Source organism: Gekko japonicus, unplaced genomic scaffold (genome assembly GCF_001447785.1).
Source record: "Gekko japonicus isolate JY-2015 unplaced genomic scaffold, Gekko_japonicus_V1.1 scaffold3327, whole genome shotgun sequence".
NCBI lineage: Eukaryota > Metazoa > Chordata > Lepidosauria > Squamata > Gekkonidae > Gekko > Gekko japonicus.
Genome location: NW_015173781.1, coordinates 115,997 through 129,642, shown reverse-complemented (window position 1 = coordinate 129,642; position 13,646 = coordinate 115,997). Strand labels below are relative to the sequence as shown.

Genomic DNA, 13,646 nt, shown 5'->3' with positions numbered 1-13,646 from the left:
AACTATTGTCCTCCGATTCACATTAAAAAGTCTATGAGAGGCATGCTATCTAGCTGGGCCCTTATTTATAGGGCTGGGAGATCGTTAGCGGAGGGTCATGGAGGAGCACTCGCTTTTACAGTCAGACTTGGCTTTGGAGAGATGAAAAGGAATATTTACACCTACTGAAATGAAATAAATTCAAACAAGACTCTGCTGTATGATAAAGGGAAATGGAATTTATTGGGTTTTTAATATCCCTACAGTCAGGATATCTGTATCAAAATATTTACAATGACTGCACATGGAGAAATGGCAAGTACAATACTAGAACATATCCACCAAATTCCAAAAAGCTTACATGTAAAAAGAATATAACAACGAGAGAAGGGAAATACTGTTTATACTAAGCCTGCAGCCTTGAATTAGGCCAGACTTGAATGTGATGCTGGTGAGGCAAAAGAGCTCCCCCAGGGGGCTTTTACACGTGCACTGCACTGGCTACATGGGTAAAGTTTGCATTCTGGCACAGGATCCACAAGGGCTACAGATTTCTGGCTTGCAAAATAAGTACACGCAGTAGTTTTGCACAGGTTGCAGCAAATCAGGCTGCGAAGTCGTGCCAAGTTGTACAGGGGAGCTCTTTCTTTGCTTCGCCTGCCTCACATTTAAAGCTAGCCTTTTTTGTCACCCCCTCACACAAGACTGAGTGGGATGAAGTGGAGGGAGGGTCAACCAACTTCTCACCACTCGCTACCAAGACGGATCTAACTGGCAGGAGTACCCGGCCTGAACATCCTGATGCAGACAGTCAATATGACACTGTAATAAATCCTTTCTGTTCCCGTGCAGCCATTTCCTGCTTGGATCTCTGTTTGCCAAATGTAATGAGCTGACCTTCTTCTCACCCCTCTGGAGGGTCACATTGTGTGCACTGACAGTACAGGGGAAAATTGAAGATTGATGCAACACCGTGAAGGTCCTTCCCCGAAAGGAATAGTTACAGGGAACCCTGGTTCGGGTGGCCAGTTCTAACCTATGGGGGAGAATTATTCTGCAATACTAAGGCCCCTCCTCCACCCAGGACAGATCATAGTTTCAGTGCAAGATCCATGAGTAGCAACCTTATCCTCTGGACAGAAGCACACCTCCCCCTTTTTTAGGTATCAACAATGACAGGAGAGTGTCACAGTGACAGGACTAGAAGGGGCCCTTCCCATCTCATTGATTGTAGACTATGTGTATCACGGACAGACCTCACAGTTCAGTGGCATCAGTGGGACATTGGGAGGTCTTCAGGCTGCAGGGACATATTGTGAACTGTAATGGAAGTCCCATGCTAATGATCCTCTTTCCAGCATTAAGAACCCCATCCTGTAGGACTGTTTGCCCGTCTGTTTCTACCCCTCCCTGGCCTCCCCTCCACCACCCACATTCGTCTTTCTTTCATCCCCTCTTATTAGTTTTTCTTCTAATCTCTTCAGCACCAGTAGTCTCGTTTCCTTCTTAAGAATGCAACGTGGAGGTGGTGGAAATAGAAAATGTAATACTGGGATTCGGTCTCACTACAGTCAGGTTGCTTCCACTTACATGTAGCTAGGGGATTCTGTACCATCATTTTAGTGGGCACGAAATTTGACACCTCCCACAATGAGTGGGACTAGCTCACAGAGAGCATGGGGGGAATGCATGGCAGCTGCTGAAGGTTTAGGGAAGAAAGCTGAAGAGCTTGTATCTCAAGTAGTTTGCCTGTCATCGGAGAGGCAGAAAATTTAAGATTCTTTACAATGGAATTGTGCAAGTCATTTTGAGAGCAAGAAGACAGCTCCTGGCTATTTTGGTGGTTCTTCAAGCATCTTCATGGTCCCGTTTATCCATTACACATGGAGGGCCCAGACCAGGTTTTCTCTCTCTGGTGGATTCATGTCTGGGATTGGGCAAGTTAGCTGAGCAGTGTATGATTCATTTCTTTTGGCAAACCGTTCTCAGAGCAAAAATGACTTCACATCCCTCCCACAAGCCCCCCCCCCCGATATTTCCGATCCTCCCACCCCATTTCATCCTCAGAGCCCTCATTTCTTTCTGAGCACAAGGTACAGAACACCAATGATGAAGCTGAAGCAAAAGCAGATCCAAGCCAGTATGAAAGAGTAGCCATGGTGATACTGGCTTGATTGGGTAAAGTATTGTGGGAATCGGGCTGTGTAGATGGAGGTAGCGATCGTAATGCATAGCCCTGTGAAGAGAAAGGGGGGTGGGGACGACAAGAACATCCAGATGATCACAGATGCCACAGTGGTAACTAAAGGGAATGAGCCCAGAAGGCAAGTGAGATGGACAGATTGACAAGGACTGATTCCCAGGTCTGATCTGAACATGAAAAACATTCAAGTAGAGGGTTCATTGCTAAATTTTGTGTTGTAGCAGACTGTTACAGTAAGGCTTCGAACACTTGGTATTGATGCAGTAACTCATGTCAAAGGGTCCTTATTCTGACCCCTTGCACAGGTTCAAAGTCTCCCTGAACATTTAGGAATAAATCTCCTCTGGATTAGCCCAGTGAAACCATGGCGGCGCCGTAGTTGCCAACCCAGTCACACATGTGGGGTACTTTGACGCATACAGGGATTCGTAGGTTAACCCTAACCAGATTTCCAGGGTTGTTGTTTTTTGTTTGTTTTTAGGAAAAATGAAAGAGGAATTTTGTCAACCCAAAGGTGAGCAGCTCCTGAAATGTAAACCTGCATCAGAGCATATGTGATGGGCCAGAAAAAAGTTCCAGTGCTCTGTCTCTGAGTGCAGCCAACTCTATGTGCCAAGAAGCTTCACAAGCAGAGCATGGCGATAAGTACCATCTCTGTTCCTTGTCTCCAGCCTTCTGGTCATCCGGGGTCTGCAGAGGTGGACTTAACCAATGGGCAAAAGTGGCAGCTGCCCCCGCTCCCGTGCTTGGAACGTCCACAACTGCCCACAGTCCCACCCTGTCAAAGAAGGGGGGGGGGGGGAAGAAGAAGAGCAGGCTCCTGCCGCCACTTGCACCTGCCCTGTCTGGGGCTCAGGCGGCTGGTTCCCAGTGGCTATGATGGCTCACACCCACTTTGCATGAGGCAAGCACCGCACCTTGCTTGGCCCTGGAAGCAAGGTAGTAGCGGTGTTGGCAGTGTTTCTGTAGCCCCATCCTGGACTTTTTGCCCAATTTGTTCTATCTGGAAGTTGTAAAGGGAAAAAAGAGGTGGAAACTCCAAATGTGTTGAGCTGTTTTCTGAAAATCAGAACCAAATCCTTCAGCAGCTTTGTGTGTAATCTCTTCCCCAAAAAACTAGCACCCATCCAGAGCTTTTGTGATAGCAAATTCTATACATTCATTATGTGCAGAGAGAAGAAATATTTCTTTTTGTTCACTCTCAGTTTACTGGCAAGTAATGTCATTGGATGACCCTGAGCTCTAGCATTTTGATTGAGAGTAGAGTATTTTCTCTCCATTTCCTCTATGTACACAGTGTTCATAATTTTAGAGATCTCTGTTGTATCCCTCTATAATCATTTCCCAGCCTGATAAGCCTTCCTCCATAGTGCAGATGCGTCAGTTCACCCTCCACCCAATCATCTGAAGACTGTTTCACACTTATTCTCTTACAATTTAACCTTATTCATGATGACTCCTTAAACACCAGTCCCAAGGAGTTCAATGAGATCTGCTCTCAGACAAGTGTGCTGTAGCCATGTACTGCAATCCTAAGAACGTTTCCTTGGTAGTAAGCCCCATTGAATAGATGTGAGCAGGAGTCTGAGTAGACCTGCTTAGGATGGCACCATAGGGCTTCCCTATTCCTGTAGTGCACACTGGTTCTGATAGCCAGTACAGAAGACCATGCAGACAGAGCCTCCTTCTATCCAGAGGTCATTTCGGGGGGGATCGCAGTTCCCCCGGGTGAGGTATGGGGGCGGGGCACATGATAAAGCCCCGCCCCCTGCTTCCGGCCGCCCCGCTTCCGGCCCTCATTCAGCCAGGAGGAGGCAGGAGAAGAGGGAGGGTAAGTTGCTTCCTCCCTGCCTCTCCTCACCCCTGCCTGCCTGGGGCCAGGGAGGGCCTTCACGGGGCTTCCTTGCACTCCCGCTGGCCTTGCAGGTCCACCACCGGGCCCCTCATGGGGCTCGGCAGTGGAGCTGCAAGGCCAGCGGCGGCGGCCAGGACCATTGGGGGCGGGTGTGTGTGGCCTTATGACACACTTCCGGTGATGTCAGGGGGTGTGGCATATGCTAATGAGTTATGCTAATGAGTTCCCCTAGCTCTTTTTCTACAAAACGACCCCTGCTTCTATCCCTCACTTTGCTCTACGCACCTGGTAAAAATATGATGGTTGTCACCTCCCCTCGAACACTGCCTCTGTTCTCTGGCTGGAGAGAAGCTAAGAAATCACTGCCCTGATTCTTCCCCCTTGTCATGTCTGACATGGCTACTCTTGTAGCTGAGAGGATGAAGAGCAGAATGCAGCATCCTCTGTCTTCTCTCTGGATGCAGCTGGCCAGCAGCCCAAGAGCCCCTGTCATTCATCTTCTTGCCCTAGAATGCACAGCAAGGGGCTTTGGCAGCTTTTCCACTCAATGTTCTCCCTCCTTGACTCTTTGGCAGAGGGACAGGTCAGCCAGTTACCCAAGAAGCCTGCTGATTTTCCTAGCCAGGAACACACTGCTGTGGGCTGGGACACACTCCTGCCAGTCGATCCTGTCCCTCTCTCTCCTGCCACTGAGGATGCCAGCCTCGAGGTGGGGCCTGGAGAGCTCCTGGAATTACAACTCATCTCCAGAACACAGAGATCAGTTCCCCTGGAGAGAACGGCTGCTTTGGAAGGTGGACTCTATGGCATGACGCCCCGCTGGGGTTCCTCTTCTCCCCAAGCCCTGCTCTCCCCAGGCTGCACCTCCAAATCTCCAGGAATTTCCAATCCAAAACCAGCCATAGCAGGACTTATGGGACTCTGGAGACGGGGAGGGGGGAGGGAGAGAGAGGAGTCCTCTCTCTTTTGTGTGTGATTGGGAGCAACACTTGCGCAAGAATGATTTGTCTTGGTAGCAGGCAAACAGGAACGTGGCTCTGTGTAAGTCTGCTTGTGGTCTTGTGTGCTTTTGTAGTAACTAAAGGAACCTTTCAGTCCCTGTTAAACTCACCATAGCAGGATTCAAGCCAGATGGGGAACTGGCCAGCTTCATGGAAGCCTCCTTGCTATGTGGTTTCCTCCTCCTTTCCATCCTTCCTTCCTTCCCCCCCCCCCCACAGGACAACCTTTGCCTGGCTCTGAGTGGTGGAAGCAAGACCCTGCCCTGGGCCCTGAATGGTCAGGAGGAAGGTGGGCTTACCAATACTTCCAGTAAAGGTGTGGGGTGGACACTTAGCCTCTTGGCCCTGTCCTGTGCCCTAAATCCCACTGCAGCCAATCTACTCTCCAACCACCAGAAGGTCACTGTCATCCCACATCCTGATCATGCATACAGCACAATCATGTGCATGTCTGCTTGGAAGGAAATCCCACCGCGTTCAATGGGGCTTACTCTCAAAGTAAGGGTACACAGGACTGCAGCCTCAGGTGGGTCCTTTTCCCTCCACGTCAAGGGATCATATTCCCCAAAGCATCACATGCCCTCTTGGAGGGTGTTAACTTACAGCAAATCAGCAGGATGACTCCAGTGATGTAGAAGCGTTTCCCTTTCTCCATAGTGAAGAGCTGCACCATGAACATGACCAGGGAGATGAAGGAGAAGATGATGGCCAGGATCATGAAAGCTTGGACTGTCTTGAGGGCAGCTGGCAACACAGGGGAGAGAAAGAGGGAGAGACATGAGTGGGAAGGCACTACCCTGGGGCCAAGGGCAATACCAGTGCAGTGCAAGGCTGCAAACAGTGCAGAAAAAGCAAAGATAACCCTACAGTCACTTACGGAGTTCATCTTCTGGGAAGTGGACATCTGCACAATCATTTCCAAAACAGTCCTGCCAGAGTCCTGATGAGTTTCTGCTGCTTACCATCCAGGCCTACATTAAAACAGAAGAATAATGCATGTTTTTTTAATGGGGTTCTCATTAAGGAAACTGACTTGCCATGCTAAATCTAGGCCCCGGCCAGATGTGCCGGAAAACGCGGGGGGGGGGAAGCACGGCTATTTGCGCCATCGCATTCTGATGTGCTATTGTGTGATCAGACGCGACGGCGGCTTCCCCGCACCAAAGAGGACGACGGGGGAGGAAGCCGCGCGCCGGCGCAATCACACCAGGAGGCTTCCATAGGCAGCCCATGGCAAAGCGTTTGCTAGTACATGCGGTGTACTAGTTTTTTACTGCGCGGCTTCAGCGGCTTGCCACGGGGTCGCCCTGGGAGTGCTACGCCTCCCAGATGTTCCCGTGTGATTGCGCCCGGATACTCCGCGGGACTCCTGTGCCTTCAGCGGGGCAAATGCTCCGTGTGACCGGGGCCCTAGAAAGGCAACTAAGGTCAGTATAGCAACTAGCATTTTACATAATTATATTTACTTCATTTATACCTCACTTTTCTCCCCAGTGGGGGCCGACAGCAGCTTGCATCATTCTCCTCGCCTCTCTGTCCAGATAAAAGGTCTACATTCCTGCACCAAAAGGCTGCTCAAATTCTATAGCCAGAGAACTCCATAATTTGGGAAATATGTATCTTTTTTCTGTTCATTCTGGTTACAAATCTGGAGAAGTCTGGAATAGCATGTTTTGGGGAAAATATCAAATAAATAACAAAAACAATTACTGATGTGGCTGAACACTATACCGGTTTACTCAGCAATCTGGACAGAACATTTGCTCTATTCATAAAGTAGCACAGAGTGATCCCAGGGGTAAAAAACAGCTAACAGTATTCTGGGGTTCAAGACAGAACCTAAGACTCCAGGGGGAAAAGTTATCTGCACAGGGCTGGCCCAATTTATTTTGTCACCCTAAATGAGGGGCACACATCCCCTCCCAGGCCCACACTGCTGGTGGAAAAACCACTTGTGCTGCTGATGTGTTGGGTTTTGAAAATTGGTTTTCAGCAGAGATAAAATAGCTTAGCAATGCCAGAGTAAAATAATTCAGACTCAGAGTCCATGTGTGTTTAAAATAGAAAGTTTTTACTACATTCTAGCATAGGGAAGGGTAATTGGGATGAAAATAACAACAGAGCTAAATGGCTACATCCTTACACTACAAAAGACAAGACTAGAAAAGAGCTATGGCTTCTCTTTCTTTCTCCTTGAGAACTCCAGACAAAGACGGGAAGAGGAGCCATAAAATGCAAAAACACCTTGACACTTTACTTCCAATGAAATTCCTAGATCAGGGAGAATTTTCCCGGGCTTGTAGTCCTAAACTAACATTGGTTACATGAAACATGTGATTTCCTGTGAGCAACACAAACAAACATTTAACCCCAGAAATACTGAGTGTAATTTTAACTTGTAACACCTAACATGATGGCTGGGAAATAACTGACTTGAGTAGCTTGAATTGGCCCTATAGAGAAAGAGCACTCATCTGGTGACAGATATTCCAGAATCTCTTGAAAATCAACAAGTACCAGTGGGAAACTGGAAGCAAATCTAGGGATGTTCTGAAGGGAGCATGGGACAGTGGAGATGCATGCGTGCCCAGTGCCCACTGGGAGCAGAAGCTGACAGAGGGAGAATGGACTGAAGGCCCTGGGAAGAGCATCTGCAAAGTCTTCTATTCAATGGCCCTACTGCAGGCATCCCCAGTCATGCCTTATTTGTTCGTTCTCTCTGTAGCTCTGGAGAGCTATTTTCTTTTAAAGCAGAAAGTGAGATTCTTGGGTAGATACATATTTCATCCAATGCTGATCTTAAACAGAGTGTGCATGATGACTTTTCCAAAGGGCCAGTATCTCGATGTTCAATGAAGCTGAGAGCAGTAAACTCAGTACCACTTGAACCGAATAGTGCAAATGACACTCCTTCCATGAAGCTCTCTGCTTGAGTTACAGCCTCTGAATTGAATGGAGGATGGATTTCCGTAGAAGAATCTGGCCCTGACACACCTTGGTGCTTGGTTGTTGCCTTCTGGCTACAGCACATCAGATACAATTTCGCCTTTCCAGAGGCAATTAGGATGGGTTTGGTCGTGGCTGGAGATGCCTCAGTCTCAGAGAGTGGGCCAGGCAATTTGTGAGGTCCCTCCCAGCCCTTCCATGATTTGCAGTTGCTATAAACATTGTGTGAATCTGCCACCACATTAAATTCTAAGAACAAGCAATTAGTTCTGGGGGAAACTATCAAACAGCTGCCTCCGGGGATCCTCTGATTGAATCTTTGGTGTGGGGTAGGTTCGGACACAAGTGTTAATTTGGTTTTATTGTAATGCTTTTTGACAAAATTGCTAGACACTTGGAAGAAATTATAGATTAGAAAAGCAGGGTATATATAATTTTAATAAAATCTTGGATTTAAGGGGCAGCTGGACTATTGTACTCTGAATCCAATGGCATTCTATAGATTCTTTTAATTTTGTACTATCAAAAATATTAGAGCGCGTTGTGATGTGATAGCCCCTTTTCAAAGACTCTGCCCTGAACCCTCCTTGAGAATTTTTTGTATGGAAAGAGAGGGTGAGGAATATGGTCAGGTCTCACCATAAAAATGGACTCTTCTGTTCTATTTCTCTTGGAGACTATCCAGATATACGTATAATTTTGGGAGTCAGATGCACATTCCAAATATGCTGACCCAAGGAGGCTCCTTATGTCTGCTCAGAGGTAAGTACTGGGCACCTAACAGTCCTAACCAGATTAACTAAGAAATATCCCAAAAATCCAGTGGAACAAATCCTACGAAGTATTGCTTATTAATGGAGGTTTGGTCATAAGTCATTTAAACATCAGTCCCCAAGTGGTTTCTCAGGCACAGTTTATGTTCTGCTTTTCTTCAGCCGTGGAGCTTCAGGTGGCATGCAGAGGGGACTCTGCGTGGCCTCCCACCCAGACCTCCTTAACTTCAGCACACCTTCCAACCATCCCCTGGAACCCACATGAATAAGTCCTTTCTAGAGAACCCGGTAGGGGAACGGCAGCTTTAGACTCATTCCCTAGCAACCCCTAAAAAGCCACAAGCATCCCCCAGATCCCCATACCTATGCCCACAAAACAGGGGCAGACCAGGGAGTGTAAATGGCCCAGGAACAAGCCAGACGGAGTGACCCACTGTGGTGCCAGGAGCCAGCAGAGCTGGGATCAGATGAGACTCAATCAGCAGCACTGACAATAGGCATTGGCTCAGCCATTACCTTTGGCAGCAGTGTGGGAGGAAGCAACTGGAGAGCTGACACCAGTCACTATTGCTGCAGAGAAGGGCTTGAACCAAGCACTGGTGGAGCTGCTGCAGCTTGAGGGCGCCCTTCAGGAAATTTCCTGGTAAGTTAAATGGCCAATCCACCCCTGCAGTTAAACCATTAGGTAGGAAATTAGATGACAGCACTTTTACTTCTTGTTTGCTTCTCTTGTGAAGGCAGTACTTATCTGGGCACGCTTCCTGTCACTTGCCTAATTAAGAGGATGAGCTACCTTTTAGACAACAAACTGCTTGGGGTCATTTCAAGTGTGCAGCTTCTCTGGAGGGCAATCTAAACTGAGATCACGGTACCTGGGAGCAAATTTTCCAGCAATAATCTACACTGCAATTGCCTGACTGAATCACAACAATCTGCAGTAGTGATGAGAACGATCTTGTTCCCTGTAGAGGAATGCTTGCTTGATGAAGTCTGGCTGCTCTTTAGGATTACTGTTGTGGAGCTAGAGCCGCCCTTTTCCGGGGTGCTGTCTTTCAGTTCACTTTACTGCCTCATCTCTATGAATGTATCAAGGAACCTAAGTGCAGTCCTGAGCACCCTTCTAAGTCTATTGAAGTCAGTGGACTTGGAAGGGTATAGCTCTGCTTAGGCCTGCATGGTAAGTGAAGCCTTTTTGTCCTGAAACGCATCCAAAAAAAGGAGTCCCCCCCCTCCTTCTTCCATGTGATATTTGGGGTTCTTGGGGCATATTCGCCTAGCTAGCAGGGCAGGTGGCAGTTGCAGGGAAAGCTGGCATGATTTGTTGGCTTCCAGCACATGGCAAGCCAGTTTATGTTCATCCACCCCCTTACATGTGATTCATATGCTGTTGCTCTACCCCTACTTTTCTTTTTGGGAAGTGTTTGTAGCAGCATGTTAAAAGCCACATTCTGCATAAACTGGGGAACTGAGGATGGGAAGGCAGCGTCACAAGAAATAAAGATGTCTCACAGGAGTCTTGGAATCAGTAGATTTATTAAGGTCCTGTTCACACTAGGTGTTTTGGGACGGGAGCGGGACGGATCGGAGGCAGAGCAAACGGACGTGATCCCACGGCAACATCTGGGAAGCGTTGCCTGCCCATCCCCGATCTGTCCTTTCCGCCCGAAAACCCGCACTACAAAGAACCACCTACCTGGTGGTTCTTCTGCTTGAAGCGCCGCAAGCCGGGCCGTCGGATCGCCGGCGCATCTTTGCGCCGGCTCACCCCCGGCTCCTAGCCGAACTGCGCATGCTCCGACATGCGCAGTTCGGCAGGCTCCCCATCTGAACTGTGTTTTCTCCCCGGCATCTGATTGTGCCGGGGAGAAAAGGCGCCGCGGCCCAGGGGATCGTGGGATCCCGCCGCAGCATCTCAACTTTGGCGCGGCTTTTAAAAGCCGCGCTTTGAGCGACTTATCCCCTGCCATGTGGCAGGGGCCTAAGACTCATTTTGAGGTGAGTTTTTTCCTCAAGGGCAGTTAGACATCAGTTTCCTGACTGTAACTGCTTCAGCGGCCTTTGATAAAGTCATTATGTTACCGGAAGTGCTACCTTGTCAGTCCCTTCAGCTCAGTGTTGCCTACTGTGACTGGTGGTGGGTCTCCAGGGTCCGGGATTTTGTCAACACCTGATCTCTGAGGTCCTTTTGCTGGACAGGACAGAGGTTGAATCAGGGACCTCCTGGTTGCAAAGCATGTGCCCTCCTTTTCATGAGAAGTGAGGTTACTTTCCTGATAAAGTTGTCCTTCAGGAAGCATGTCTGAGCTCGATGCATGGGGCACCTTTGCGCAAACATGAGTAACCAGGTCACCACCCTTGGACAGCAGTAAGAGCAGGCTTTTCCTGTTGCTGCCAAATGCTCAAAAATGACGTGAATAGCCCTAACAGGGGAGAGACTGACTATGATCAGATGAAATTGTGCTATTTCTTGCCATGCCTTGTTGAAACTCAGATGGAATGATTTCTTCCCTCCACCCTTTGAGTAAAAATAACAACTGGGTGGAACTAATAAGTAGAAAACAAAATTGGCAAAATACTTTCTTCTTTTGACCCCTATGACTGTGGGATTCCTTTAATTTTCTCAGGGCTAACAGGAATGACCAATGAAGGGGTCAAAATGTTGAATTCTAAGGAAATGTCCCTCTTTTTAAAAGACATTTGATGGATGGGTTAGGCTCAGATCTGCACTTGCAGAGGGCATCTCATTTCCCCCTCCTCCACTATTTCCTCTTTTCTTTTCTCTGAAGGCCCCCATAGCCTCTTCCCTTTTCCTGCTTCCTTCTCTCACCACCCAACAGCCAATCTACCTTTACCTGCACCTCTGTCTTCAGCTCCCCCCCCCAGCAGCCTCTACCTGTTTGGTGTAGCGGTTAAGTGTGCGGACTCTAATCTGGGAGAACTGGGTTTGATTCCCTACTCCTCCACTTGCACCTGCTGATGTGACCTTGGGCCAGTCACAAGCTCTGGCACAGCTGTCCTTGAAAAAGAGCAGTTTGTGTCAAGAGTTCTCTCAGCCCCACCAACCTCACAGGATATCTGTTGTGGGGAGGGGAAGGGAAAGGAGTTTGTAAGCCGCTCTGAGACTCCAAGTGAAGGGCGGGGTATAAATCCAATCTCTTCTCTTCTACTTCTTCTACCTAGGAAAACTACAGCACAACTGGCACAGTAGGGAACCCTTAAGAACTTTTCCTGCTCCTGGCAACCCCCATATCCTTTCTATGCCTCATTGTCTCCTTCTCAGCCATTAACCAACCTACCTTTTAGCTGCCACCTATCGTCAGTAGAGTTGCCAACCTCCAGGTGGGGCCTGGAGACCTGCTTTTACAACTGATTTACATATCTAATAGCCAAATGCAGCCTCCATCTGCGGATATCTAAATCCATAGATCAGGGCCACACTGACACTAATTAGATTTTGCTGCAAACGTGGGGATCCCCCAGGAATGCAGAAAAATCTGAAATCTTAAAAAAAAAATTGGAGGGTTTAAACCTCTCTCTGTGCAAGTGCAGAGACTGCACTTTCCTCCTGCATGGTCATTGGTGGCTGCAGCTGAGCCCAAGAGCTGCACCGGGGCCAGTGGCAACCACGGCAGCCTGGGGCCACGCCAGGCCCATCTTCAGCAGAACCCAGGACCTAGTCAGGACCCGTCAGCAGCCACAGAGGTGTGGAACCTTGCCAGACCTGGTGGCAGATGCAACACAATCCAGGAGCTGTGCCTGGGCCCAATGAGAAAGTGGAAGATGGGGGGAAAAAAACCCCACAAGTCTCATAGGCCCACATTTGTATATTCTATAGGCTTGCCAAGTCCCCCCGGGGGGGGGGGCGGGGAAACCCCTGCCCCAGAGGCCCGTTCCCCGGCGGCGGCGGATCGGGCCCCGGGGGGAACCCCACCCCGACGTGCGCGTCACCAGAAAGTGACGTTAGGACGCCGGGCACACTGGGGGCGGGGCCACGACCATCGGAGGGAAAATTCTATGGTTTTCCCTCCGATGGTCGTGGCCCCACCTCCAGCGTGCCCGGCATCCTAACGTCACTTCCTGGTGAGGTGCGTGCAGCGTGTGCACGCTCCAGTCGCCGCCCAGGAGCCCCCCGCTGCGGCGAAGAAACAACTTGGCAACCCTAATATTCTAATAGCCACATTTGTCTTGAAAAGACAAGACAGATCTTGCTACAAATCTGAAAAACACCCCAGGTTTGCAGAAAAATCTGAATTTTTTTTTCAAAAATAGGCAGTTAAAAAAAAACTATAAAGGAGTGCCGGAGTTTTAAGCAGAAGCCCTTAGTAGGTGTTGCTAGGCAACCACAACATTCTAGCCTTGCTTTCTGTCAGTTAAAGGCTGGGGGAGGGGGCAGAGCCCTTTTGGCCTTTGTGGGAAAACTGATCGCCAGGGCCAGGCCCGGCAGCAACTGTGGCCTGGCAGCAACTCTGCGCTGGGAAACACCTGGAGATTTTGGGGGTAGAACTTGGAGAGAGTGGTGTTTGGGTAGGGGAGGGGAGGGACCTCAGCATGGTAGCCATTTTCTCCAGGGAAACTGATCTCTGTCCACTTAGAGATCAGTTGAAGTCCCAGGAGATCTCCAGCCACCACCTGGAGTGGGTCCCTCACATTTGCAACAAAATATGGTTTAGGAGTTCCAGGTCCATCAGAAACACCGGCAGGAGGATGGGGGGATGTTCTGGGAGTGGGAAGTGACATCATGTGACGTTTCTACATCACCAGGAAGTGACACAGGCACATCAGTGACAACACTCTGGTTTTTAAGCAAAATTCTATGGTAAAATCAGCCTCAAACCACAGTGTTTTGCCCCAAAACCACAGTGTTGCCCCGACGTCACTGACGTGCCTAG

The 13,646-nt window shown here is 49.0% G+C and overlaps 1 protein-coding gene across 1 annotated transcript in view; it reads right to left on the bottom strand.

Annotated features, from left to right (window-relative positions):
* Nucleotides 1-207: 207 nt before the first annotated feature.
* EMP1 (epithelial membrane protein 1) overlaps nucleotides 208-13,646 on the bottom strand; it is a 37,228-nt gene continuing 23,789 nt past the window's right edge. Inside the window, exons 3-5 of the mRNA XM_015423535.1 lie at nucleotides 5,916-6,009; nucleotides 5,642-5,782; nucleotides 208-2,215 (exon numbers count right to left, since the gene is read on the bottom strand). Of these exons, the coding sequence (XP_015279021.1) occupies nucleotides 2,052-2,215; nucleotides 5,642-5,782; nucleotides 5,916-6,009 (399 nt within the window). The 3' untranslated portion in view covers nucleotides 208-2,051. The remainder of the gene's footprint in view (nucleotides 2,216-5,641; nucleotides 5,783-5,915; nucleotides 6,010-13,646) is intronic.